Source organism: Oncorhynchus keta, chromosome 20 (genome assembly GCF_023373465.1).
Source record: "Oncorhynchus keta strain PuntledgeMale-10-30-2019 chromosome 20, Oket_V2, whole genome shotgun sequence".
Classification (NCBI taxonomy): domain Eukaryota; kingdom Metazoa; phylum Chordata; class Actinopteri; order Salmoniformes; family Salmonidae; genus Oncorhynchus; species Oncorhynchus keta.
The window spans coordinates 24,467,409-24,493,106 of NC_068440.1; the positions used below are offsets into that span (position 1 = coordinate 24,467,409).

General features: G+C 44.5%; 1 protein-coding gene across 5 annotated transcripts in view; it reads left to right on the forward strand.

Annotated features, from left to right (window-relative positions):
* LOC118399580 (rho family-interacting cell polarization regulator 2) overlaps nucleotides 1–25,698 on the forward strand; it is a 137,601-nt gene that overhangs the window by 74,683 nt on the left and 37,220 nt on the right. For 4 of the 5 annotated variants that reach the window (XM_052472475.1, XM_052472471.1, XM_052472473.1 and 1 more), the window contains exons 2-6: nucleotides 9,403–9,523; nucleotides 11,655–11,810; nucleotides 12,112–12,202; nucleotides 12,878–12,901; nucleotides 13,191–13,244. In XM_052472475.1, coding sequence (XP_052328435.1) covers nucleotides 9,429–9,523; nucleotides 11,655–11,810; nucleotides 12,112–12,202; nucleotides 12,878–12,901; nucleotides 13,191–13,244 — 420 coding nt within the window. In that variant the 5' untranslated portion in view covers nucleotides 9,403–9,428. The remainder of the gene's footprint in view (nucleotides 1–9,402; nucleotides 9,524–11,654; nucleotides 11,811–12,111; nucleotides 12,203–12,877; nucleotides 12,902–13,190; nucleotides 13,245–25,698) is intronic. The other variant, XM_052472472.1, reaches the window with a different exon arrangement.

The window sequence follows — 25,698 nt, forward strand, 5'->3', positions numbered from 1 at the left end:
TTGTGTTTTATAACATAACGTCATTTTTTTAAATAAAAAAAGTTGACGATTAACTTTCACAAAACACTTCGAAATACTTTTGTAATGCAACTTTAGGTATTAGTAAACGTTAATAAGCGATCAAATTGATCACGAGGCGATATTCTATAGCTGTACGTCTGGAAATAATGTCCGGGTAAATCTCAACCAAAATATCCGGTCGGAGACCTGAAGAAATGGGCTGTCTCTTGTTCGTTTGACCAAGAAACAAAGCCTAGGCAAATGACAAGACTGTTGACATCGTGTGGAAGCTGTAGGTATTGCAACCTCGGCCCCATTTAATGTGGTTCACCTTTATCAATCGGTTGAAGTGGCGCATGGATATATTTTTCCATTTTCAGTGATCAGATTTTCCTGCACTTTTCGATGAAACGCACGTTCTGTTATAGTCACAGCCGTGCCTATGACCTATAATCAGATTGTCGGGACTAATCTCTATTCAATGACTTGTGTGGACGTCAGCTTTCGCAGCCACGGACATCAAGTAAGAGAGACTTATTCCCTAGGGCCCTGGTCAAAAGTAGTGCACTATATTGAGAAAAGGGTGCCATTTTAAACATAGCCTTTTTAGTCTGAAATCAAATCAAACACTGTGAACACTGTGAAAATGTCACTGGGTCAGTGAGACAACAGCCACTGTGACAAGAGTATTCATTATTAATATCAAACTGCGATGAAACAATAACTGTGTCATACTGTCTCCCTCTGGACTTCAGTCTGGAAATTCCACAAAACAAATTCAGAGCTGGCCGCCCGGCCAAACTGAGCAATCAGGGTAGAAGGGCCTTAGACAGGAAGGTTGTCAAAGGCATCTGAAATGAATCAATTGAATAAGTTTATTAAATTGATTCTCAGCTGACTCCTGTTAGTTACCATCCATCCTGCCCTATTGTATAACTTGTCACTCACAGTCTAGGCCACAGGAATTCACTCAATATTGGTAAAAGCTTGGCTTGTCATACCAAATGACATAGTGGTCTCTGCGTTAGATCAGAATATCCACATGACATGATGTAACTAACCACTTTGAAGAGAAAGCAGAATGCTGTGTCATTTGACGCTCTGGATAAGAGCGTCTGCTAAATGACTTAAATGTAAATGTAAATGTAATTTGAAGCTGTGCAAGGGTGAACCCTCTGCAGCAATACTATACATGAAGGTTACCTATATAAGGACCTCTCAATACATTCATATCCCATACATACCACATTCATAAGCAGCACGTAATTATTACACATACCCCCTAACACTGATTGTTTTGACCTTCTGTTGGTGCGCTATTGATATGACATGGTGTGTGTGCTGAATTACCACTGTCACATGACATGGTGTGTGTGCTGAATTACCACTGTCACATGACATGATGCGTGTGCTGAATACCACTGTCACATGACATGATGCGTGTGCTGAATACCACTATCACATGACATGGTGTGTGTGCTGAATTACCACTGTCACATGACATGGTGTGTGTGCTGAATCAATTCAAAGGGCTTTATTGACATGGGAAACATATGTTTACATCGCCAAAGCAAGTGAAATTGGTAATAAACAAAGTGAAATAAAAAGAACAGTAAACATTACAATCACAACAGTTTCAAAGGAACAGAGACATTTCAAATGTCATATTATTGCTATCTACAGTGTTATAACGATGTGCGAAGTTAAAGTACAAAAGGGAAAATAAATAAACATAAATATGGGTTTATTTAAAATGTTTGTTCTTCACTGGTTGCCCTTTTTATGTAGCAACAGGTCACAAACATTGCTGCTGTAATGGCACACTGTGGTATTTCACCTAATACATGTGGAAGTTGATCAAAATTGGATTAGTTTTCAAATTCTTTGTGGGTCTGTGTAATCTGAGGAAAATATGTCTCTAATATGGTCAAACATTTGGCAGGAGGTTAGGAAGTGCAGCTCAGTTTCATTAGTTTCCACCTAATTTTGTGCACATAGCCTGTCTTCACTTGAGAGCCAGGTCTGCCTACGGTGACCTCTCTCAATAGCAAGGCTATATTCACAGAGTCTGTACATAGTCAAAAGCTTTCCTTAATTTTGGGTTTTGTGTCAGTCACAGTGGGCAGGTTTTCTGCCACTGTGTGCTCTCTGTTTAGGGACAAATAACATCTCTGTTTGCGCTGTTTTTTGGTAAATTATTCATTTTTGTTTTCTCGTGATTTGCTTGGGTCTAATTGTGAATCACTACTGTCACATGACATGATGTGTATGTCACATGACATGTGTATGTCACATGACATGGTGGGTATGTCACATGACATGGTGTGTACTGAATCACCACAGTCACTCTCTGTTTCCTTGTTTTGTATGTGTTTGTGTGTGATCGTAAGTGAGTATTGGGATAGGGGGTTGGCTTTTTCCTAATTACTTATGTTGAAAATGACAGTTTGTTGTTTCGCTGGGGCAGTTTAGGGATTGAACTATGACAGCTGACCCATATTGTCTCTGTTTTTGTCTCTGGTAGATTCCAGTCAGTTGTGTTATAGTCGGTCTGTCACATTATTTACTACTTCAGCCTGTATGCCCTGCCATAAAGGTCTTTGAGCCTACATATGCTGTATGCCCTGCCATAAACGTCTTTGAGCCTACATATGCTGTATGCCCTTCCATAAAGGTCTTTGAACCTACATATGCTGTATGCCCTGCCATAAAGGTCTTTGAACCTACATATGCTGTATGCCCTGCCATAAAGGTCTTTGAGCCTACATATGCTGTATGCCCTTCCATAAAGGTCTTTGAACCTACATATGCTGTATGCCCTGCCATAAAGGTCTTTGAACCTACATATGCTGTATGCCCTTCCATAAAGGTCTTTGAACCTACATATGCTGTATGCCCTTCCATAAAGGTCTTTGAACCTACATATGCTGTATGCCCTGCCATAAAGGTCTTTGAACCTACATATGCTGTATGCCCTTCCATAAAGGTCTTTGAACCTACATATGCTGTATGCCCTTCCATAAAGGTCTTTGAACCTACATATGCTGTATGCCCTTCCATAAAGGTCTTTGAACCTACATATGCTGTATGCCCTGCCATAAAGGTCTTTGAACCTACATATGCTGTATGCCCTGCCATAAAGGTCTTTGAACCTACATATGCTGTATGCCCTGCCATAAAGGTCTTTGAACCTACATATGCTGTATGCCCTGCCATAAAGGTCTTTGAACCTACATATGCTGTATGCCCTGCCATAAAGGTCTTTGAGCCTACATATGCTGGAGGAAATGTACTTTTGGTGGAATAACATGCACTTATTTGGGCGTTATGCTTTTAAACGCTGGTACTGTGTTGGCCCTCTGGGGAAAAAGTAAAGGCTAATAAAATGTTAGTCTGAAAGCAGTCATCATTATCTGAACACAAATACAGACAGTAAACTTTCTTTCATGCTCATAATTTTAGCTAGAGGGTTTCAGACGGTCAATACACTAAAATGGGAAGTAAGCTGAAAGTAATGACACTAACCTTTTTTTATGGACCCATTTAAAAGCAGTGTTTCATTTTGTAACAGCTCAGCGTGTTATTGAAATTTCACAGGGCTTTCTTCTTCCCTCCCTTCCTCCACCACTTAGAGTATTAGGCACTCTAATGCGTTCTAAAGGAAATACATAATTGTCTCTTCAGCACCTAGCAGTACACACACACACACATTATGTTTTTCTATCCTCATGTGGACCTAAAACTAATTTCCATTTAAAATCCTATTTTCCCTAAACCTTACCCTTACCATAGCCTTAATCTGTAACCCTAAACCTAACCACCAACCCCTTAACCTAACCCTAATTGTTACTCTAAACCTAAAATGCACTTAAAATGCTTTACCTCGCTGAGCTGCTGTAAAGTAAACCGCCATTGTGCCTTTTCACTGTGAGAGCCTTGGATTTACATGCTCTCCCATCCTCTGTCTGTCCCTGTGTCGGATACTTTCTGATGTTGTGGTGATAAAGATAGCAGCCAGCTATTAATAGAACACTTCTGAAACGTTCAGGTACTGGATGTACATGGTTCCATTTCTCAAAGGTTTTATTTGGAGACTGCCAAGTGGTGTCTGCTGAAGAGGTGTTTGTGTGCATGTTTGTGTCCTTCCAATATTTGCGGACTAGAGGCAAATAAATTATTTTTTAGGACATTGGATAGGATGAGAGTTTGGGCCCCATTTATTGGTCGACCTGTCAATAGGACACAGGAAGCCAGCGAATTAAAACACTTTTTTCCGTCCATATAATAATCCCTGAAACGTCCTGACTAGCCATTTCCTACAGGGCTGTTCCATGGGAGAGACTTTGGTCACCACCCGTCTGTATGTGGTTCACATCCACTGTGAGCTAATGCACCCTGGTTGGCTGGGTGACCATGGAAGATGACTGAGGTCATAGTGGCTTGCTTACTGGCTGGGGAGAGCCTGGTAATGGACATTACTTAGGGTCAAAACAGAGCTTCAGTGTCCCTGATTGGCCTCGTTGGCAGTCAGGAGGATTGTAGTCCTACCTAATGGGTTGTGGAAGGGAGACAAAGGGAGGAAGAGGGGCTGCTTTAATGACTGTGTGTGTGTGTTTTGTGCGAGGCCGAGTGAAGAGGACTCATTTGTTCAGGAGAGAGCTGTGTTTAGACTTAAAACGAAAGAGGACTGTGAACGAGTGAGTCTGTTTTTGTCTGTTAGTGCTTCAGAGGGGGTAATGGTGAGAACGATGTTCTGATTTTGTTTTAGTCAGAATGGGTGACTGAGTTTGGAGAGAGGGGGAGGGTTGTTTGTGTGTGGGATGTGTCTGGTTCTCAGGATGCCAGCCCTGGGCCCACGGGTGCTGTTGGACGATTACCCTGGCCTGTGGTTCTCAGCCCTGGGCCCACGGGTGCTGTTGGACGATTACCCTGGCCTGTGGTTCTCAGCCCTGGGCCCACCTGGTCCTGCTGGAGGATCTCTCACCCTGTTCCAGCACCCTCACCCCTAACCCTCTATGCTCAAGTCTCCTAACACACACACACACACACACACACACACACACTCCCTAACCCATCCACCTCGATCTGGAGGGTTGATGAATCAAACACATACCTTGCTGGAAGATAATTACCAATTTCCCCAGCAACCTCCATTCCCTCTTCCCTCTCCTCGCTCACACCCCTCAGTGCTGCCCTCCTTGACTCATTGCATCAGCCTATTGCTGCACCCCCTCCCGTTGCATGGTCCTCTTGGGATTTATGCCAGGCTGCTGGTTAGCATACTGATCAGGCTTGTGCGGCCTGAGAGGCCCCTGTCCCCCCTTGACGTCCCCCCTGTACCCCATTGACGTCCCCCTCCTCATGGAGAATGCAGGGTTGTGTGACTGTGATGCCTTCAATAGCCTGACTGACTGACTGGCAGCCTCATTGAACCGGGACACCCTGCCTCTGTCCCAGAATGCATCAGGATTCAGGAAGCGCTGTGTTGTGTTGTATGAAAGGCTCTCTATTGGAGGGAAGATCGGACAGAGGGGTGACATTGGGCTGTGAGAGAGAGAGGGGGTTGACTCACTGGTTGAGCTAATGGATTTTTATCTTCCTGCTGTGAGGGGATGTTTTTTGATTAGTTTACATTTCGCCTGACCTGAAACTCATAGTTTGTTGTGTACAGCCGTGGCCAAAAGTTTTGAGAATGACGCACATATTAATTTCCATGAAGTTTGCTTCTTCAGTGTCTTTAGATATTTTGTCAGATGTTACTATGGAATACTGAAGTATAATTACAAGCATTTCATAAGTGTCAAAGGCTTTTATTGACAATTACATGAAGTTGATGCAAAGAGTCAATATTTGCACTGTTGACCCTCATTTTTCAAGACCTCTGCAATCCGCCCTGGCATGCTGTCAATTAACTTCTGCGCCACATCCTGACTGATGGCAGCCCATTCTTGCATAATCAATGCTTGGAGTTTGTCAGAATTTGTGGGTTTTTGTTTGTCCACCCGGCACTTCAGGATTGACCTCAAGTTCTCAAAGGGAGTGGGCTCACTCAGAATTTTGCCTAAGAACACAGCCATGAATAAAGAATAGTACCAACACCTCCTTTGTGAGCAACTTCTCCCAACCATCCAGGAACAGTTTGGTGACAAACAATGCCTTTTCCAGCATGATGGAGCACCTTGCCATAAGGCAAAAGTGATAACTAAGTGGCCCGGAGAACAAAACATCAATATTTTGGGTCCATGGCCAGGAAATCCCCCAGACCTTAATCCCATTGAGAACGTGTGGTCAATCCTCAAGAGGCGGGTGGACAAACAAAACCCCATAAATTCTGACAAACTCCAAGCATTGATTATGCAAGAATGGGCTGCCATCAGTCAGGATGTGGCCCAGAAGTTAATTGACAGCATGCCAGGGCGGATTGCAGACGTCTTGAAAAAGGAGGGTCAACACTGCAAATATTGACTCTTTGCATCCATCAACTTCATGTAATTGTCAATAAAAGCCTTTGACACTTATGAAATGCTTGTAATTATACTTCAGTATTCTATCGAAACATCGGACAAAAAATATCTAAAGACACTGAGGCAGCAGACTGTGGAAATTAATATTTGTGTCATTCTCAAATCTTTTGGCTACGACTGTAGTTTGTTTTTGAGGCAAGTAGTGAGTAGTGATGTTTACTGGATGTGAAAGACGTGCCTTGACATGAATGTGGATGGATGACTGGCATAACGTTCATTCCAGATTCTCTCTCCAGGTTGATGTTAAAACTGAACTGAAAACATGCTTGTTGATTTAGTCAGTGGGTGGTGGTGTATTTCTCTCTAGTTTCTCTCTCTATATTAGTTTTAAACCTGTAGATGGAAAATAGAGAATAGAGCCTCTGTAGAATAGATGAGTTAATGTATTCAGGATGTTATGACCGAGTTATAGAAGTGTTTGGCTTGATAAGATACTTCTAACAGTTCTGCCCTCCAGTTCTCAATGTTGGCAGTCCCTAGAGTAGCCTAACATGCTTACCACGCTGTATATTCCCGCCCCTGGAGTTGGCCGGAGGCTCTGTTGTCTCATTCTTGACTTTGCCATTTGGCAAGATGTGGAGTTGGATGGAAGTGGTATCAAAGGAAGTGATTCCAATGTTGAGAAGATCCAACAAATTGAAGCTGAAACCAATCTTTTCATCTTTGTTCCGGCCCGAGTCTCCGCCAATCTCAGCAGGAATTTCTAGACTTTTCAAGTGTGCTCAAAAGCCTGACTTCTACAAGGCTTTTGAAAAGCTCAGTCAGAACTCTAAACATGATGAAGGTTTTGTCAATTCTCCCAGCCTCCTCTCAGCCGTTGTCTCTCTAAGAGTAAGGCTTTCAGAAAGCAGAGTGAGCCACAGTGAAGGGCACGCTATTTACCATCAAGCCAGCAAATGATGTGATGATGCGTTTTTTGCCATTTTCCACTGTTTTGTGGAAATGGAGGACTATAAAGGGAAATTTAAAGATTCACTCCATAATCTCTAGCTCCAGCTCCTATCGATTCTCACTTTAGACCCTCATTTGTACCTTCAAATAGATCAACTGTGTTTTTCCTTGTTTCAACATCTTCTCCTTGGGTTGTCTACAGTGGGGTATTCTCTGGTCAAACAGTTTGGGTTCTTGTAAGACATCAAATTATCGAAAAAAAAGTGCCGTCGATACCAACCAGATAGAATTATAAGATCACAATAGTTTCTTTGAATATTTGAGTGCTCATACCCAGCTTCTTTTGCAGATAGACCTAATTGACCTGTGTACCAGTGTTCTAGTCTGCTACACATCAGTGTCTGTATTCACAAAGCGTCTCAGTGTAGGAATGCTGATCTAGGATACGTTTTTCCTTTTTGATCATAATGAATAGGATTATATAGACAAGGGGGACCTGATCCTAGATCAGCATTCTTTTTTAATAGGACCCAGCTTCACAGTGAGTGAGTGGTGTTGAAGTGGGCTCTATAAATAGCCGAGGCCATATCAGACCTGTCCTATTGTCCCTCCACAGCAAAACAACATCTAGTCTTTCCCCGGGCCCGTGCACGGCATGGTGCAGGGCCTTTGTGTGGCCCTATCCCTCGGCCCTGGGCTTTGTCACTGTCACGTCTCTCTGTGCTGGGAACCAGGCACGGTGTCATGTTGCTGGGGCCTGCAGGTTGAAGGCTCCCCTATACGCTTCCATTGACTGGAGGGAGTCAGGAGTGGTGAGGTGCCGCAACTCACCCAGGGAAAGCCTACTCTAGTGACGGTTAGGTTTACAACCTTTTACTGTAAAAATCACTTGACATTATTCTCATATCTCATAATATGAGTTTAGCTGGTAGCCTATACTATGTAGGACAATAATATCATGATATGTAAAGTTATCTATTTTTCTCCCCATCACTAATTGTCTGTGTGCTATGTGCGTCCACTATTCTCTCCTGTGTTTCTGTTTCTGGGAAGCTCATTTTAATGTCTCTATCAAATGGTCTTCTCGACTGTTACAAGTCTCTGACAGCTCAGGTTGGCTAAATATAGAAATAGCCTAGATATTTTTTTAAGGAATCAAGAGTACATCAGCAGTATTGTCTAGTAGAATCCCAGCTTATCCCTGGTTCCTACAATGTTCCATCAATGATGATTAGAAATGTGCGAGCAAGGAAGAACAACACTGAAATACACTGAGTGTACAAAACATTAAGAACACCTGCTCTTTCCATGACAGACTGACCAGGTGAATCCAGGTGAAAGCTACTCCATATTAGGAAGCTGTTCTTAATATTTGGTATACCCGGTGTCAGTAGCCACTCTTGGAGGAGTCGGGAGCACAATGAAAATAAACTTCTTACCGATCAAGGACATATTATAGTATAATATTGATGTCGATTAAGGCAGCCCCCTCGCACCTCTCTGATTCAGAGGGGTTGGGTTAAATGCGGAAGACACATTTCAGTTGAATGCATTCAGTTGCACAACTGACTAGGTATCCACCTTTCCCTTTCCAATTTTCTCAACACACTACACAGGGTTGAGTGATTCACCATCTGCAGTGTAGTAAATAGATGATGACTTCAAGCTTAGATGCAGACTAACAACATTCAGAGCCGGTATCGACAAGTCTTCTGTCTCTCATCCCGTCACTGTAGAGTTGCAACATACTAAGCTTATTACAGTTTCCTGCATATTGTGTAGCCCATACAGGTCTCCCTCTCTTATCCTGTCACTGTAGAGTTTAATATCATACTATTTCCTAATAGCTCTCTCTCTGTCATACCAGTTTACCCGTGTTGCTCATGTATATCTATCTGCTATAGTTTCCTGTAGCTCACTACTGTAGCTCACTACTGTAGCTCATATAACTCGATCTCACTCTCTTTTCCTCCCTCTCTCTCTCCAGGAGTGTCGTCCCGTGTCCCAGAGATCATGGCGGCTGGAACCCACTCCCCCGGGGGACCCAATGGGATCATCCGGAGCCAGTCCTTCGCCGGCTTCAGCACGCTACAGGAAAGACGCTCGCGGTAAGGGAATAGAGAGGTGGAAGTTGGCCTGAAGGCTTTCTAGGCACAGATCTAGGATTAATATGCCGTACCCAATTCCAGCCCTAGCTGTTAGTGGGATAAATGCAAGACTGACCGTAGATCATTGCCTAAGCACAACTTCATCCTACTCTAAAGTTTCCTTACCTTTTTTGCTTACTGTACCACCAACAGAATTTTGCTCTGCCCAGAGTATCCCTGAAGTACCCTCTCATGTGCATTTTACCAGTAAGCCTATGGTCTCAAGAGTCTTCTCAAGTACCCCCTGTGGATAGACCGAACTCTGAGACATCAGTGTTCTTCAGTGAAGCATTGAAGTAGCGTAGCCTAGTGGTTAGAGCGTTGGACTAGTAACCGAAAGGTTGCAAGTTCAAATCCCCGAGCTGACAAGGTACAAATCTGTTGTTCTACCCCTGAAAAAGGCGGTTAACCTACTGTTCCTAGGTCGTCATTAAAAATAAGAATTTGTTCTTAGCTGACTTACCCTCCTCTGACTGGGAATGTAGTAATTGCTATACATTAATTAGTTGAATGAGCGTTAAGCGACTGACAGACGACTGTCACGTGTGGTTATCTCCTTCTGATAATGTGCCTATATGTCTGCCTATTAAAGCACTGCTGCTAGGCTGAACGTAGCACTGCTGCTAGGTTGAACGTAGCATAAAGCTAGCTAGCGTGACACCATGGCAACTCATTCTGCACGCTGGCCTAGATTTGTGGCAGCTCTGAGTTCCAGGCAGTACGTGGCATGTTCTGACTTGTCGAGCAAGCAGTGAAATCTGCTGTCACTGTGTCCCCATAATTCTGCTCTATACAAGGAAGTGGATATTTGTCAGTGTAGTGATGCGAGTCTATAATATCTACACTATATACACTAGTTAATTAAAACCAGAAGACCGCTTTCCATCACTCTAGGGTTGGAAATATTGTGAAGAGCATTTCTAATGTGCATGTCCCAGAGCAGTTAGTGCACTCCAGCACTGGGACTGCTTCGGCTAGCCCCTGACCTGTACAGTTCATATCCCTCCGCCTATTATACTGGGGTCAGGGGCTAGTTCAAGGCAACCCCGGCCTGTACAGTTCATATCCCTCCGCCTATTATACTGGGCCGGGGTTGCCTTGAACTGACCCCAGTACAGTTCATATCCCTCCACCTATTATACTGGGCCGGGGGTTGCCTTGAACTAGCCCCTGACCCCAGTACAGTTCATATCCCTCCTCCTATTATACTGGGCCGGGGGTTGCCTTGAACTAGCCCCTGACCCCAGTACAGTTCATATCCCTCCGCCTATTATACTGGGCCGGGGTTGCCTTTAACTAGCACTTGACCCCAGTACAGTTCATATCCCTCCGCCTATTATACTGGGCCGGGGTTGCCTTGAACTAACCCCTGACCCCAGTACAGTTCATACCCCTCCTCCTATTATACTGGGCCGGGGTTGCCTTGAACTAGCCCCTGACCCCAGTACAGTTCATATCCCTCCTCCTATTATACTGGGCCGGGGTTGCCTTGAACTAGCCCCTGACCCCAGTACAGTTCATATCCCTCCGCCTACTATACTGGGGTGGGGTTACCTTGAACTAGCCCCTGACCCCAGTACAGTTCATATCCCTCCTCCTATTATACTGGGCCGGGGTTGCCTTGAACTAGCCCCTGACCCCAGTACAGTTCATATCCCTCCTCCTATTATACTGGGCCGGGGTTGCCTTGAACTAGCCCCTGACCCCAGTACAGTTCATATCCCTCCGCCTATTATACTGGGCCGGGGTTGCCTTTAACTAGCACTTGACCCCAGTACAGTTCATATCCCTCCGCCTATTATACTGGGCCGGGGTTGCCTTTAACTAGCACTTGACCCCAGTACAGTTCATACCCCTCCGCCTACTATACTGGGGTGGGGTTACCTTGGGGACTGTCACTAGGTGATGAAATTGTCTCTGGTGTGTGAGGTGTGTGTGTTCTGAGCTGTTTTATGAAGAAGAAACTACAGTACATAACTCTTATGTATTGTGGACTGAGGAGTCACAATTGCTGTCTTGACCTCAAAAAGACCACCTTTGTGACCATTTCTGTTGAGGACCCAAAGAAAACCTTGACATTCTGTGTGTCCAGGTGTAACTCATTCATGGGGAACTCTGCGGTGCAGAAGAAGCCCACATCCAAGCCCAAGAAGCCCCATCTGTCAGGGCACAAGGCCAGCAGCGGCTCCAGAGAGCCCCAGCCCAAGAGGGTGGAGGAGGTGTACGTGGCCCTCAAACAAGGCCTGGAGTGAGTACAGACATGCACACACACACACACGAACCATATGATAACCTGGTGATATGTGAGAGCTTTATTGTAAGCTGTGACCTTTCTCTCCCCCTCCATCCCTCCCTACAACTTTCTTCTTCCCCTCTCTCCACTCCTCGCTTCTTCCTCCCTCTCCCTCTCCCCCTCCTTCCTTCTTCCTCCCTCTCCCCCTCCTTCCACCCCTCTCCTTCCCTCTTCTCCTTTTCCCCCTCTTTCTCCATCCCTCCTTCCACCTTCCCTCTCCTCCTCCCTCTCTCTCCCCGTCCTCTCTCTCCCTCAGTGAGTATCTGGAGGTATACCAGACTGAGCTTGATAAACTCACCTCTCTGATGAAGGACATGAAGAGGAACTCCAGACTGGTGAGTCAGGATGTGAGCTCATCATCACCACTACCACTGACTGTAGTGTAGGCTCAGTCCTAAATCAACACCGAGACCCTACGCCCTATACCCTTGTTGTAGTGTAGTGCTTCCCAACCCAGTTCTCAGGGACCAACCTGTCATTTCACTTATTTGCTCTATCCCAACACTAGCACACCTGATTTAACTAGTCTACTAATCATCAAGCCCTTGACTATTTGAAACAAGTGTGCTACAGTGTTGGGGTTAGATCAAATATGTGAAACGGCTGATGGTCCCAGTGGACTGGGTTGAGTAACACTGCTAATGTAGCTAGCTACACGGCTCCTCATTCTAATTGGCCTGATAATCAATTTGTTAATGATGTTATTTCTTCCCCATGACATATCACATGTGCTAATGAGCGATTAAGCTCCCTCTCATCTAGTTCTGTAGCTCGTAGCTACTACGCTAGTCAGACAGCAAACACATCTAGTTCTGTAGCTACTACGCTAGTCAGACAGCAAACACATTGCTGCTCCTCTAACCAAAGACAGCTTCTCTCAATGGGAGGAAGCGTTTTTCAAATAATTCATATTCCTCTTGTCAGACAACTGCAGTCTTTTTTGCATTAATGGCATAGTTGTGAGCTGCTCCTCCATATGCTGTGCAGTAGTAACACTATCTACTGTGTGTGTTTTCCCCCAGGGAGTCCTGTACGATCTTGACAAGGTGAGTGAGTTGTGTGGAAGGCACCAGGCCTAACCAGTCTGCCTGAGTGAGGATGGATCTTTGATGTGTGTGTGAATCATGTTTCTGCTAGGAAAAGAGAGAGGGGGATTAGATTACCATAAATGAGTCTGCTCTCGGCTGAAAGTGTGACATGTTTGATCATCTAACATGTTACCCTCTGTTTTAACCGCTGTCACAGCTTAAAGGCATGGATGCACCATTTTACTGACACTATCTTCTCTTGTCAACAGCACAATGTAACTCTAGCTTGTTCTATTTCTGTCTGCAGCAAATCAAAACCATCGAGAGGTATATGAGGCGGTTGGAGTTTCATATGAGCAAGGTAGGTATTTACATAATAGCAGAGCATATTGTGTTACTGTACTGCTTTGGATAGATTTTGCTGTAGTCCAATCTGTGGGGCTTCAAACTGGGTCTGTGCTTCTGAAAACCCGGAGCAAGTGCTTTAGAGAGGGTTTAAACTCTGCTCTCTGCTTTCCCCTCCACTCCTTCTCCTCGTCTCTCTTTGCCCCTTGTGCCACCCCCACACGCCAACACACATTGGTGTCGTTAACAACGTAACACCTCAACCAGCCTTCCCACGCACTAGCAACAGCAGTTTTTGAGTGTTGCTATGGATCCTTCAATCATAGCTGAGCCATACACTTTTCTCTACACAGAAGCATACAAACATCCACAGCATCACCCCTGTCCAGACCCACCTGCTCACTTCCCCGTCTCCAGCGCCCGCATCACTCTCCGCCACATGACCTAAAACGGCACCATTTTGATTCTGTCCGTTGCTTAGACATTTACATAATAAAGCTTTGACCTTTCCATTGTGTTAACAATGGAGGATTGGTTGATTTGACCGTTTTTAAGTATACATTCTTTCAAGATGATTGACGATAAAATGATCATCCAGCCCATCGGGTATCTCACTGCACCCCCATATGCCATGTCTTGAAATATGCAGACAGACGGAATAAAAGTAAATTGACACTGTAATAATTCTGACACCAACTTACTAACTCTGCCCGTAGCTTTTGGACTTTAGAGCATTCCCAGAAAGCATGGATTATTGAGTCATTGTTAGCTTTATACTTAAGACATGACTTTGCCGTTGTGCTTGTGTAATAAATTCAATACATTAGTGTATACTGGATTATGCTTACATTATCGTTAATTGTAATTTCGTTAGTTATGTTCCAACGTTCCCTCCATCTTGTGCCTCTTTTTATCTCTCAATACACTCTGAGTCAGATTGTCTGTGTTGTGTGACTCTGGCTTGACTCCTTGACCTCTCAGACGTCTCAAATGTATTTGCTGAGAGCCATGGCCTTGAACACACACACATGTCCTGTTAATATTAATCGACTTGACACCTCAAAGTCCCCCTGGCTATACTCCCTTCTGCGGTTGCCAGATTGGGTGGCATTCTACCCTGCCATGTCCCTGTTGTTGACAGATTGGGTGGCATCCCTGCCATGTCTCCTCTAAGGTTCCTCTCCGGTAGCCCTGCTGTGTATGTGTCATAGCTGCAGTGGAATATAGCAGAATGAATACTAGTCAATAACAACACACAAACCAAAACCAGCACCTGTGCCGAAGGTAACCATAGAAACATGGAGATGTTGGATTTGAGGCTTCTGAAGAGTCAATCATTGTGACATAAAACATTTGAACATATTCACACAGACCCCACTACACATGCGCCAACAGGTTTTTGAACTTTGTGTACTTCCAACCTTTCAAAAAACACTACAGTATCTCTTCTTTCATTACTAAAGTTGATGAAATGTTCCTTTGGCCTTTCAACAGATGTGTTCTGCCTGTGTGATGCATTAGTGTTGTGCTCTGTCATTACCTGCTCTGTTTTGTTATCCCTCACTGCTAGCGTTGTTACACTTAGCATTGTTAGCACTGAGCGCTACCGTTTCCCACTTGATTTGTTATTCCTCACAGCTAGCATTGTTAGTGTTGGCACCTACTTAGCATTGTTAGCATCCGAGGCGGTGGGTGTTGAATCTAGGTCGAAGCAATCCTCTGCAGCAGTGGTTCCCAAACTTTTTATAGTCCCGTACTCCTTCAAACATTCAATCTCCAGCTGCGTACCCCATCTAGCACCAGGGTCAGCGCGCTGTCAAATGTTGTTTTTTGCCATCATTGTAGCCTGCCACACTTATTAAACATAAGAATGAGTGTGAGTTTTTGTCACAACCCGGCTCGTGGAAAGTGACAAAGAGCTCGTATAGGACCAGGGCACAAATAATAATAATGAATATTTTTGCTCATTACTTAGCCATCTTACATATAAAACCATATTCGTTCATCAAAAATTGTGAATAACTCAAATCAACATTTATTTGTCACGTGCGCTGAATACAACAGGTGTAGTAGACCTTACAGTGAAATGCTTACTTACAGGCTCTAAACAACAGTGCAAAAAAGGTATTAGGTGAACAATAGGTAAGTAAAGAAATAAAACAACAGTAAAAAGACAGGCTATATACAGTAGTGAGGCTATAAAAGTAGCGAGGCTACATACAGACACTGGTTAGTCAGGCTGATTGAGGTAGTATGTACATGTAGATATGGTTAAAGTGACTATGCATATATGATGAACAGAGAGTAGCAGTAGCGTAAAAGAGGGGTTGGCAGGTGGTGGGTGGGACACAATAGAAATAGTCCGGGTAGCCATTTGATGACCTATTCAGGAGTCTTATGGCTTGGGTGTAAAAACTGATGAGAATCCTTTTTGTCCTAGACTTGGCACTCCGGTACCACTTGCCATGCGGTAGTAGAGAGAACAGTCTATGACTGGGGTGGCTGGGGTCTTTAACAATTTTTTGGGCCTTCCTCTGACACTGCCTGGTGTAGAGGTCCTGGATGGCAGGCAGCTTAGCCCCAGTGATGTACTGGGCCGTATTTACTACCCTCTGTAGTGCCTTGCGGTCAGAGGCCGAACAATTGCCGTACCAGGCAGTGATGCAACCAGATGATCTCAATGTTGCAGCTGTAGAACCTTTTGAGGATCTCAGGACCCATGCCAAATCCTTTTAGTTTCCTGAGGGAGAATAGGCTTTGTTGTGCCCTCTTCACGACTGTCTTGGTTTGTTTGGACCATTCTAGTTTGTTGTTGATGTGGACACTGGGGAACTTGAAGCTCTCAACCTGCTCCAATACAGCCCCGTCGATGAGAATGGGGGTGTGCTCGGTCCTCCTTTTCCTGTAGTCCACAAAAATCACCTTAGTCTTGGTTACGTTGAGAGAGAAAGGTTGTTATTCTGGCACCTCCCGGCCAGTTCTCTGACTTCCTCCTTGTAGGCTCGTCGATGTCGGTGATCAGGCTGCAAACTTAACCACTGCAAACTACCACTGCAAACTTAATGATGGTGTTGGAGTCGTGCCTGGCCATACAGCCGTGGGTGAACAGGGAGTACAGGAGGGGACTGAGCACGCACCCCTGGGGAGCTCCAGTGTTGAGGATCAGTGTGGCAGATGTGTTGCTACCTACCCTCACTACCTGGGGGCGGCCCGTCAGGAAGTCCAGGATCCAGTTGCAGAGGGAGGTGTTTAGTCCCATGATCCTTAGCTTAGTGATGAGCTTTGAGGGTACTATGGTGTTGAACGCTGAGCGCTGTAGTCAATGAATAGCATTCTCACATAAGTGTCCCTTTTGTCCAGGTGGGAAAGGGCAGTGTGGAGTGCAATAGAGATTGCATCATCTGTGGATCTGTTTGGGCGGTATGCAAATTGGAGTGGGTCTAGGGTTTCTGGGATAATGGTGTTGATGTGAGCCATTACCAAAATTTCAAAGCATGGTGGTCTATGGTGGTCTGCTTGAAACATGTTGGTTAATGAGAAGGGTGTGCTTGAAAGGATGCACATAACTCTGCAATGTTGGGTTGTATTGGAGAGAGTCTCTGTCTTGTGTGGTTAGAGCGTTGGACTAGTAACCGAAAGGTTGCAAGTTCAAATCCCTGAGCTGACAAGGTACAAATCTGTTGTTCTGCCCCTGAACAGGCAGTTAACCTACTGTTCCTAGGCCGTCATTGAAAATAAGAATTTGTTCTTAACTGACTTGCCTGGTAAAATTAATTTTTATTTAAAAAAAAAAATTGCACACAAAAAATCATACAATGATGGAAAGACCTGTGTGTTGTCCTTGTTAATGCAGACAGAAAAGAGCTCCAACTTAGCTTCAATGCTGTTCCTCACATTGAATATAGTTGCGTAGAGTCCCTGTAATCGTAGATTCAGATCATTCAGATCATTCATGCGAGAAAAAACATCACCCAAACATATTATCATTGCGTTTACTTAATATATGCCATTTAGCTGACGCTTTTATCCAAAGCGACTTACAGTCATGTGTGCATACATTCTACGTATGGGTGGTCCCGGGAATCGAACCCACTACCCTGGCGTTACAAGCGCCATGCTCTACCAACTGAGCCACAGAAGGACCACTTGATAGCTACCTACACAAATAGCTAGCTAGAACAAAGTGTTAATAAGATAAATTCATTTAAAAAGATTAAAAGCAATACAAATAGTATCAAAATATATCAAATTGACATGGAAAAATACTCAATGTCCAGTCGTGTGAGAAACTCGTCAAGTGATAATTATGGCCAGTAAAGGACATGTTAAGCTCGTCTCTTAATTAAAAAAAAAAACGTGTCAATACTTTGCCCCTTGATAACCAGCACGCTTGTTGTAAAAGTGTTACATGGTCGCTGCCCATATCATTGCATAGTGCAGAAAATACACGAGAGTTCAGGGGCCTTAACAAAGTTAACCATTTTCACTGTAGTGTCCAAAATGTATTTCAAGCTGTCAGGCATTCCCTTGGCAGCAAGCCTCTCAATTCATGCTGCAGTGTACCCAAGTGATGTTGGGAGCAACTGCTTACACACGCATTGCCACTCCTCCCTGTCATGGCTTTTGCGCCATCAGTACAGATACCAACACATCTTGACTACCAAAGTCCATTTGATGTCACAACGCTGTCCAGTACTTTAAAAATATCCTCTCCTCTTGTCTTGGTTTCCAGTGGTTTGCAGAAGAGGATGTCTTCCTTAATTTACCCCCCATAAACGTAACGGACATATACCAGGACCTGTGCCAGGCCCGCCACGTCTGTATACTCATCCAGCTGTTATGCGAAGCAGTAATTGTTTCAAAACATCTCCTGCCATGTCACTGATCCATCATGAAACAGTGTTGTTTGATGAAGGCATTATCTGTATATATATATTTTTTGCCTTTTCCCCAGCATTGTCCCATCCATATCCATGGCAGCAGGAAGAATGAAGTCCTCCACAATAGTATGGGGCTTGCCTGTCCTAGCCACTCAGTAGCTCACCATATCTAGCCCCTTCCAGATACCCCCTCCCAGATACCTAATGGTATCTGTTGCTTTTATACATGTCTTACTATTCGAAAGTCATCTTATATTCTCTCTCAAAAAACTCCCGTAACTTATTTTTCAATTTGGCATGTTTTGTTTCTAAATGTCTGTGCAAGAGTGAAGGTTTCATCGAGTTGTGAGATAGTACTTTTGCACATATAACACACTGTGGCTGAGGAAAAGCACTACTCTCAATATAAGTGAACCCCAAATCAATGTAGTTCTCATCATATTTGCGCCGCTTCGATGGTCCAACGTCTGTGTCTGTTGTTCGGTGCTTTCCTGGGTAAGGGGGCAGTAGCTCTTCGGCTGCATCAGATTCACAACTGTTAGTGTCCATGCCAGCTGGGCTAACAACAACATGCGGGCCTTTCTTTTTTAACCATTTATCAATTTTCTAGCAAACGGAATGAGCAGCAGCTACGTTTGGCTACATATGGACCGTTAGTGGAATTCCTGCGAGAGATTAACAGATTGGATGTTAATTATTTGACTAGGCTACCTGTATTTGACATTGTGTTGTTATTTCGCTGAACACTAGATGGTTTCATTTTGTTTGGGCAGTGAAACAAGGCTACTGAAGATGTGAAGAAAAAAATATTCACATTTTTTAAAATAAAAAAAAACAATCTCATTTTTATTGCGTGTACCCCAGTTTGGGAAGACCTGCTCTGGAGCATTTGACAAGCCCCTTGTGGCTGACTGGGAGAGAGAGGAGAGGGGGATAGCAGGAGAGTATAGGAGGGATTTAGGGAGGGAGCTATGGTGCTGTGAGACACTAATGAGGGCTATTTGGGTGAGGGCAGGGAGGTGTCTAAAACGAGTTAGAGCGTGTGTGTTCTGTGTTGGCACCCTGTCTAGGAGAGTCTAGGGGCCTCGGGGGACAGGACAGAGATCAATCGACTGGTCCCGTTTCTAGTCTGAGGGGTGAGGGAAGGGTTGGGGATGATAATGGTGCTTCCGGCGTGTGTGTGTGTGTGCGTGGTGTTTGTTGTTGACAATGTGTCTCCTCATCTCTCTTCACACTCAAAACAGTCTTTCTCTTCCATTCAATACTAATTTGGTACTCTGTGAACAGCACATCTAGGCCTACGAACATTCTCATTACTAGTGATGAATGACGTCCATTTGGAGTTCTTGAGAAATAAGGGGGTTTTCTGAATAAGAACAACACAAACATTTCTCATACAGTTTTGGCCAATGCTGTAAGACGACTTTGTTGTAAGTCGGCAGCATGGTATTGTAAATTGGACAAAAGGGACAAATCATGCTGGGAGCATGAGAGTTCTAAAGTGGGAAGCCAGCTGATGCCTATCTCTGGGTGGTGGACTGCTGACACACACACCAACATAGAGCCAGCCCAGACATCAGCAGATATCTATCTAATGAGATCAATCTGAATAAAGAACTCCGCCAGGAGAATCACCAGACTGACTCACTATCCTCTGAAACGCTGATTATGTCAGGGAATTAAATCTACATCCATAGCCTGCCTCATCACCACAGGGAGAAGAGTAGTTCTGAAACGCTGATGATGTCAGGGAATGAAATCTACATCCATAGCCTGCCTCATCGCCACAGGGAGAAGAGTAGTTCTGAAACGCTGATGATGTCAGGGAATGAAATCTACATCCATAGCCTGCCTCATCGCCACAGGGAGAAGAGTAGTTCTGAAACGCTGATGATGTCAGGGAATGAAATCTACATCCATAGCCTGCCTCATCACCACAGGGAGAAGAGTAGTTCTGAAACGCTGATGATGTCAGGGTATTAAATCTACATCCATAGCCTGCCTCATCACCACAGGGAGAAGAGTAGTTCTGAAACGCTGATGATGTCAGGGAATGAAATCTACATCCATAGCCTGCCTCATCACCACAGGGAGAAGAGTAGTTCTGAAACGCTGATGATGTCAGGGAATGAAATCTACATCCATAGCCTGCCTCATCACCACAGGGAGAAGAGTAGTTCTGAAACGCTGATGATGTCAGGGAATGAAATCTACATCCATAGCCTGCCTCATCACCACAGGGAGAAGAGTAGTTCTGAAACGCTGATGATGTCAGGGAATGAAATCTACATCCATAGCCTGCCTCATCACCACAGGGAGAAGAGTAGTTCTGAAACGCTGATGATGTCAGGGAATGAAATCTACATCCATAGCCTGCCTCATCACCACAGGGAGAAGAGTAGTTCTGAAACGCTGATGATGTCAGGGAATAAATTCTACATCCATAGCCTGCCTCATCACCACAGGGAGAAGAGTAGTTCTGAAACGCTGATGATGTCAGGGAATGAAATCTACATCCATAGCCTGCCTCATCACCACAGGGAGAAGAGTAGTTCTGAAACGCTGATGATGTCAGGGAATGAAATCTACATCCATAGCCTGCCTCATCACCACAGGGAGAAGAGTAGTTCTGAAACGCTGATGATGTCAGGGAATGAAATCTACATCCATAGCCTGCCTCATCACCACAGGGAGAAGAGTAGTTCTGAAACGCTGATGATGTCAGGGAATGAAATCTACATCCATAGCCTGCCTCATCACCACAGGGAGAAGAGTAGTTCTGAAACGCTGATGATGTCAGGGAATGAAATCTACATCCATAGCCTGCCTCATCACCACAGGGAGAAGAGTAGTTCTGAAACGCTGATGATGTCAGGGAATGAAATCTACATCCATAGCCTGCCTCATCACCACAGGGAGAAGAGTAGTTCTGAAACGCTGATGATGTCAGGGAATGAAATCTACATCCATAGCCTGCCTCATCACCACAGGGAGAAGAGTAGTTCTGAAACGCTGATGATGTCAGGGAATGAAATCTACATCCATAGCCTGCCTCATCACCACAGGGAGAAGAGTAGTTCTGAAACGCTGATGATGTCAGGGAATGAAATCTACATCCATAGCCTGCCTCATCACCACAGGGAGAAGAGTAGTTCTGAAACGCTGATGATGTCAGGGAATGAAATCTACATCCATAGCCTGCCTCATCACCACAGGGAGAAGAGTAGTTCTGAAACGCTGATGATGTCAGGGAATGAAATCTACATCCATAGCCTGCCTCATCACCACAGGGAGAAGAGTAGTTCTGAAACGCTGATGATGTCAGGGAATGAAATCTACATCCATAGCCTGCCTCATCACCACAGGGAGAAGAGTAGTTCTGAAACGCTGATGATGTCAGGGAATGAAATCTACATCCATAGCCTGCCTCATCACCACAGGGAGAAGAGTAGTTCTGAAACGCTGATGATGTCAGGGAATGAAATCTACATCCATAGCCTGCCTCATCACCACAGGGAGAAGAGTAGTTCTGAAACGCTGATGATGTCAGGGAATGAAATCTACATCCATAGCCTGCCTCATCACCACAGGGAGAAGAGTAGTTCTGAAACGCTGATGATGTCAGGGAATGAAATCTACATCCATAGCCTGCCTCATCACCACAGGGAGAAGAGTAGTTCTGAAACGCTGATGATGTCAGGGAATGAAATCTACATCCATAGCCTGCCTCATCACCACAGGGAGAAGAGTAGTTCTGAAACGCTGATGATGTCAGGGAATGAAATCTACATCCATAGCCTGCCTCATCACCACAGGGAGAAGAGTAGTTCTGAAACGCTGATGATGTCAGGGAATGAAATCTACATCCATAGCCTGCCTCATCACCACAGGGAGAAGAGTAGTTCTGAAACGCTGATGATGTCAGGGAATGAAATCTACATCCATAGCCTGCCTCATCACCACAGGGAGAAGAGTAGTTCTGAAACGCTGATGATGTCAGGGAATGAAATCTACATCCATAGCCTGCCTCATCACCACAGGGAGAAGAGTAGTTCTGAAACGCTGATGATGTCAGGGAATGAAATCTACATCCATAGCCTGCCTCATCACCACAGGGAGAAGAGTAGTTCTGAAACGCTGATGATGTCAGGGAATGAAATCTACATCCATAGCCTGCCTCATCACCACAGGGAGAAGAGTAGTTCTGAAACGCTGATGATGTCAGGGAATGAAATCTACATCCATAGCCTGCCTCATCACCACAGGGAGAAGAGTAGTTCTGAAACGCTGATGATGTCAGGGAATGAAATCTACATCCATAGCCTGCCTCATCACCACAGGGAGAAGAGTAGTTCAAGTCAAACCCTGCTTTGTGGGTGTTTCAAGCGTTAATGTTCCTCAAACTCTATTGTACTATACATTTTAACAGGAATTTTAACACTCAAACAGCAGAATCATTATCAGTGTGTCAACACCAGGGGTTAAAGTTATCGGTTATTGGGCCCATTTCTGGAGGTTGAAATTATATTTTAGATGGTGTCAACATCATTTTATTTTCATACATTTTGGAGTAGAATGTCCTTCTCAGTAATGTTCATGAAAATTATCGCGGGGAGGACCCCGGACCCCCAAAGCAAGAGGAATGGAATTGGTCAAATTCACAGTTTAATACATGTACAAAATTATCCTCTTTCCCTAAAAGTATGATGGTGATGGCTTTCTTAAATGAAAGGAGAGGTTAACTTGCCCCCCCGCACTGCAGTACTCAATGGAGCTGGTGGCATGTTTTTTTGCTGAGTTTATTTATATATAAATATATATATATATAATATTCTACTTATCAGTATGAGAAGTCTTTGAAAATGAATGCACTCTTTTTGATTATTGAATTGTAATTGTAATTGACTTCCTTTTAGAATTGAACCCCGCCCTGGTGTCACCAGTAACTGTGCAAACAGAGAGGTTTGCGACACACACCGCAGTGCCAGGGGTACATGCACACACACATATAACAGCGTAAGCACATCACCCACAGTGGCTGTTGACAGGAAGGAAGTAGGGCAGGGCCAAACAGGAAGTGGGGATTGTGACAGGTGTTGATGAGAGGAACATGAGGGAAAAGGTGGGGGCAGTCAACTCTTTATCTTGTCCTTTTGAAGAAAGGAAATGAATAGAGCCTGAAAAGAGGACTATAAATAGATAAACATGGTTCTTTTGAAGTGTGTGTCACTGTGTATGTGTGTTTGTTTCCCTGTGTGAATGTGTTTGTCGGTGTGTGTGTGTCACTGTGCATGTTTGTCACTGTGTATGTCTGTGTCACTGTGTGTTGTGTGTAATTGTGCTTGGATTAAGACCAACCCAGCTGGAGACAGAATGGCCACCCCTCAGGGTGCCATCTGCAAGGGGCTACTAACCCATTGCCTATCACAGATGAGAAGCTGTAAATGACGCACACCCATCCCTGTTTCCTTTCTTCAACACATCAGGCAGTCCAAAGTGTTGCCTGCCATGTCTGCAGATGAGAAGTGTAGTAGGGAAGCAGGTGGCATGAATCAGCCCTGTGATGTTGCCCTGCTTAGATTAGTGTCTGTGTTGTGTGCCTGTGCCTACCGGTGCTGCCCAGCCCTCATTAGTGAGATGAGGGCAAGAGATTGAAGGCCAGAAAGCTGGAACTCCTATGCCAGATGCCTCCTATTCCCTTTTAGGGACATGTGTGTGAAGGGGCGTTACACCCATGGCGTATTAATTAAAGGGTAGGTAGCATAAACGTACCCAGATGTAACATATGGATTTGCATTAGTATACACACCAAAAGTCCCAATGCAAAGTTACACCTCACTTTTCTATTTTTGCTGGCCTTCTAGGAAGAGTTCCTCTGTCCAGTGTCTGTTCTTTTGCCCATCTTCATTTTAAATTTTTATTGGCCAGTCTGAGATATGGCTTTTTCTTTGCAACTCTGCCTAGAAGGCCTGCATCTCGGAATCGCCTCTTCACGGTTGATGTTGAGACTGGTGTTTGCAGGTACTACTTAATGAAGCTGCCAGTTGAGGACTTGTGAGGCATCTGTTTCTCAAACTAGACACTCTAAAGTACTTGTCCTCTTGCTCAGTTGTGCACTGGGGCCTCCCACTCCACTTTCTATTCTGGTTAGAGCCAGTTTGCACTGTTCTGTGAAGGGAGTAGTGCACAGTGTTCTACGAGATCTTCAGTTTCTTGGCAATTTCTCGCATGGAATAGGCTTCATTTCTCGGAACAAGAATAGACTGACGAGTTTCAGATGAAAGTACTTTGTTTTTGGCCATTTTGAGCCTGTAATCGAACCCACAAATGCTGATGCTCCAGATACTCTATTCCAAACTCTATTCAGCAGTTTCCAGCTATAATAGTCATTTACAACATCAACAATGTCTGCACTGTATTTCTGGATCAATTTGATGTTATTTTAATGGACAAAAAAGTGTTTTTCTTTTAAAAACAAGGACATTTCTAAGTGACCCCAAACTTTTGAACGGTAGTGTATATGTACGCTGAGTGTACAAAACATTAGGAACACCATCCTAAAATTTAGTTGCACCCCCTTTTGCCCTCAGAACAGACTCAATTTGTTGGGTATGGACTCTACAAGGTGTCAAAATGTTCCACAAGGATGCTGGCCCATGTTGACTTCAACGCTTCCCACAGATGTGTCAAGTTGGCTGGATGTCCTTTGGGTGGTGGACCATTCTTGATACGCACGGGAAACTGTTGAGCGTGAAACACCCAGCACCATTGCAGTTCTTGACACACTCAAACCGGTGCGCCTGGCACCTACTACCATTCCCCGTTTTAAAGGCACTTACATCTTTTCTCTTACCCATTCACCCTTTGAATGGCACACTTACACAATCCATTTCTCAATTGTTTCAAGGCTTAAAAATCTTTCTTTACCCTGTCTCCTCCCCTTCATCTACACTGCTTTGAAGTGGATTTAAGTGACATCGTTAAGGGATCATAGCTTTCACCTGAATTCACCTGGTCAGTCTATGTCATGGATGTTTAGTTTTTTTAATGTTTTTTACACTCAGTGTATTTTATACATTATCTAGGTGCAATTCGGTTCCCTTCGATACTGAACAGCAGTAGAGACCTAGTCCTGATTGTACTGTTGTCTGTTTGATGGGATCCGGGCCTATCCTCCTGTTCTTTGATCGGCCCTCCCCTCCCTCAGAGAGTACTACATGTGTTTGATGTGATCCGGGCCTATCCTTCTATTCTTTGATCGGCCCTCCCCTCCCTCAGAGAGTACTACATGTGTTTGATGTGATCCGGGCCTATCCTCCTGTTCTTTGATCATCCCTCCCCTCCCCTCAGAGAGTACTACATGTGTTTGATGTGATCCGGGCCTATCCTCCTGTTCTTTGATCGGCCCTCCCCTCCCCTCAGAGAGTACTACATGTGTTTGATGTGATCCGGGCCTATCCTCCTGTTCTTTGATCGGCCCTCCCCTCCCCTCCCTCAGAGAGTACTACATGTGTTTGATGTGATCCGGGCCTATCCTCCTGTTCTTTGATCGGCCCTCCCCTCCCCTCCCTCAGAGAGTACTACATGTGT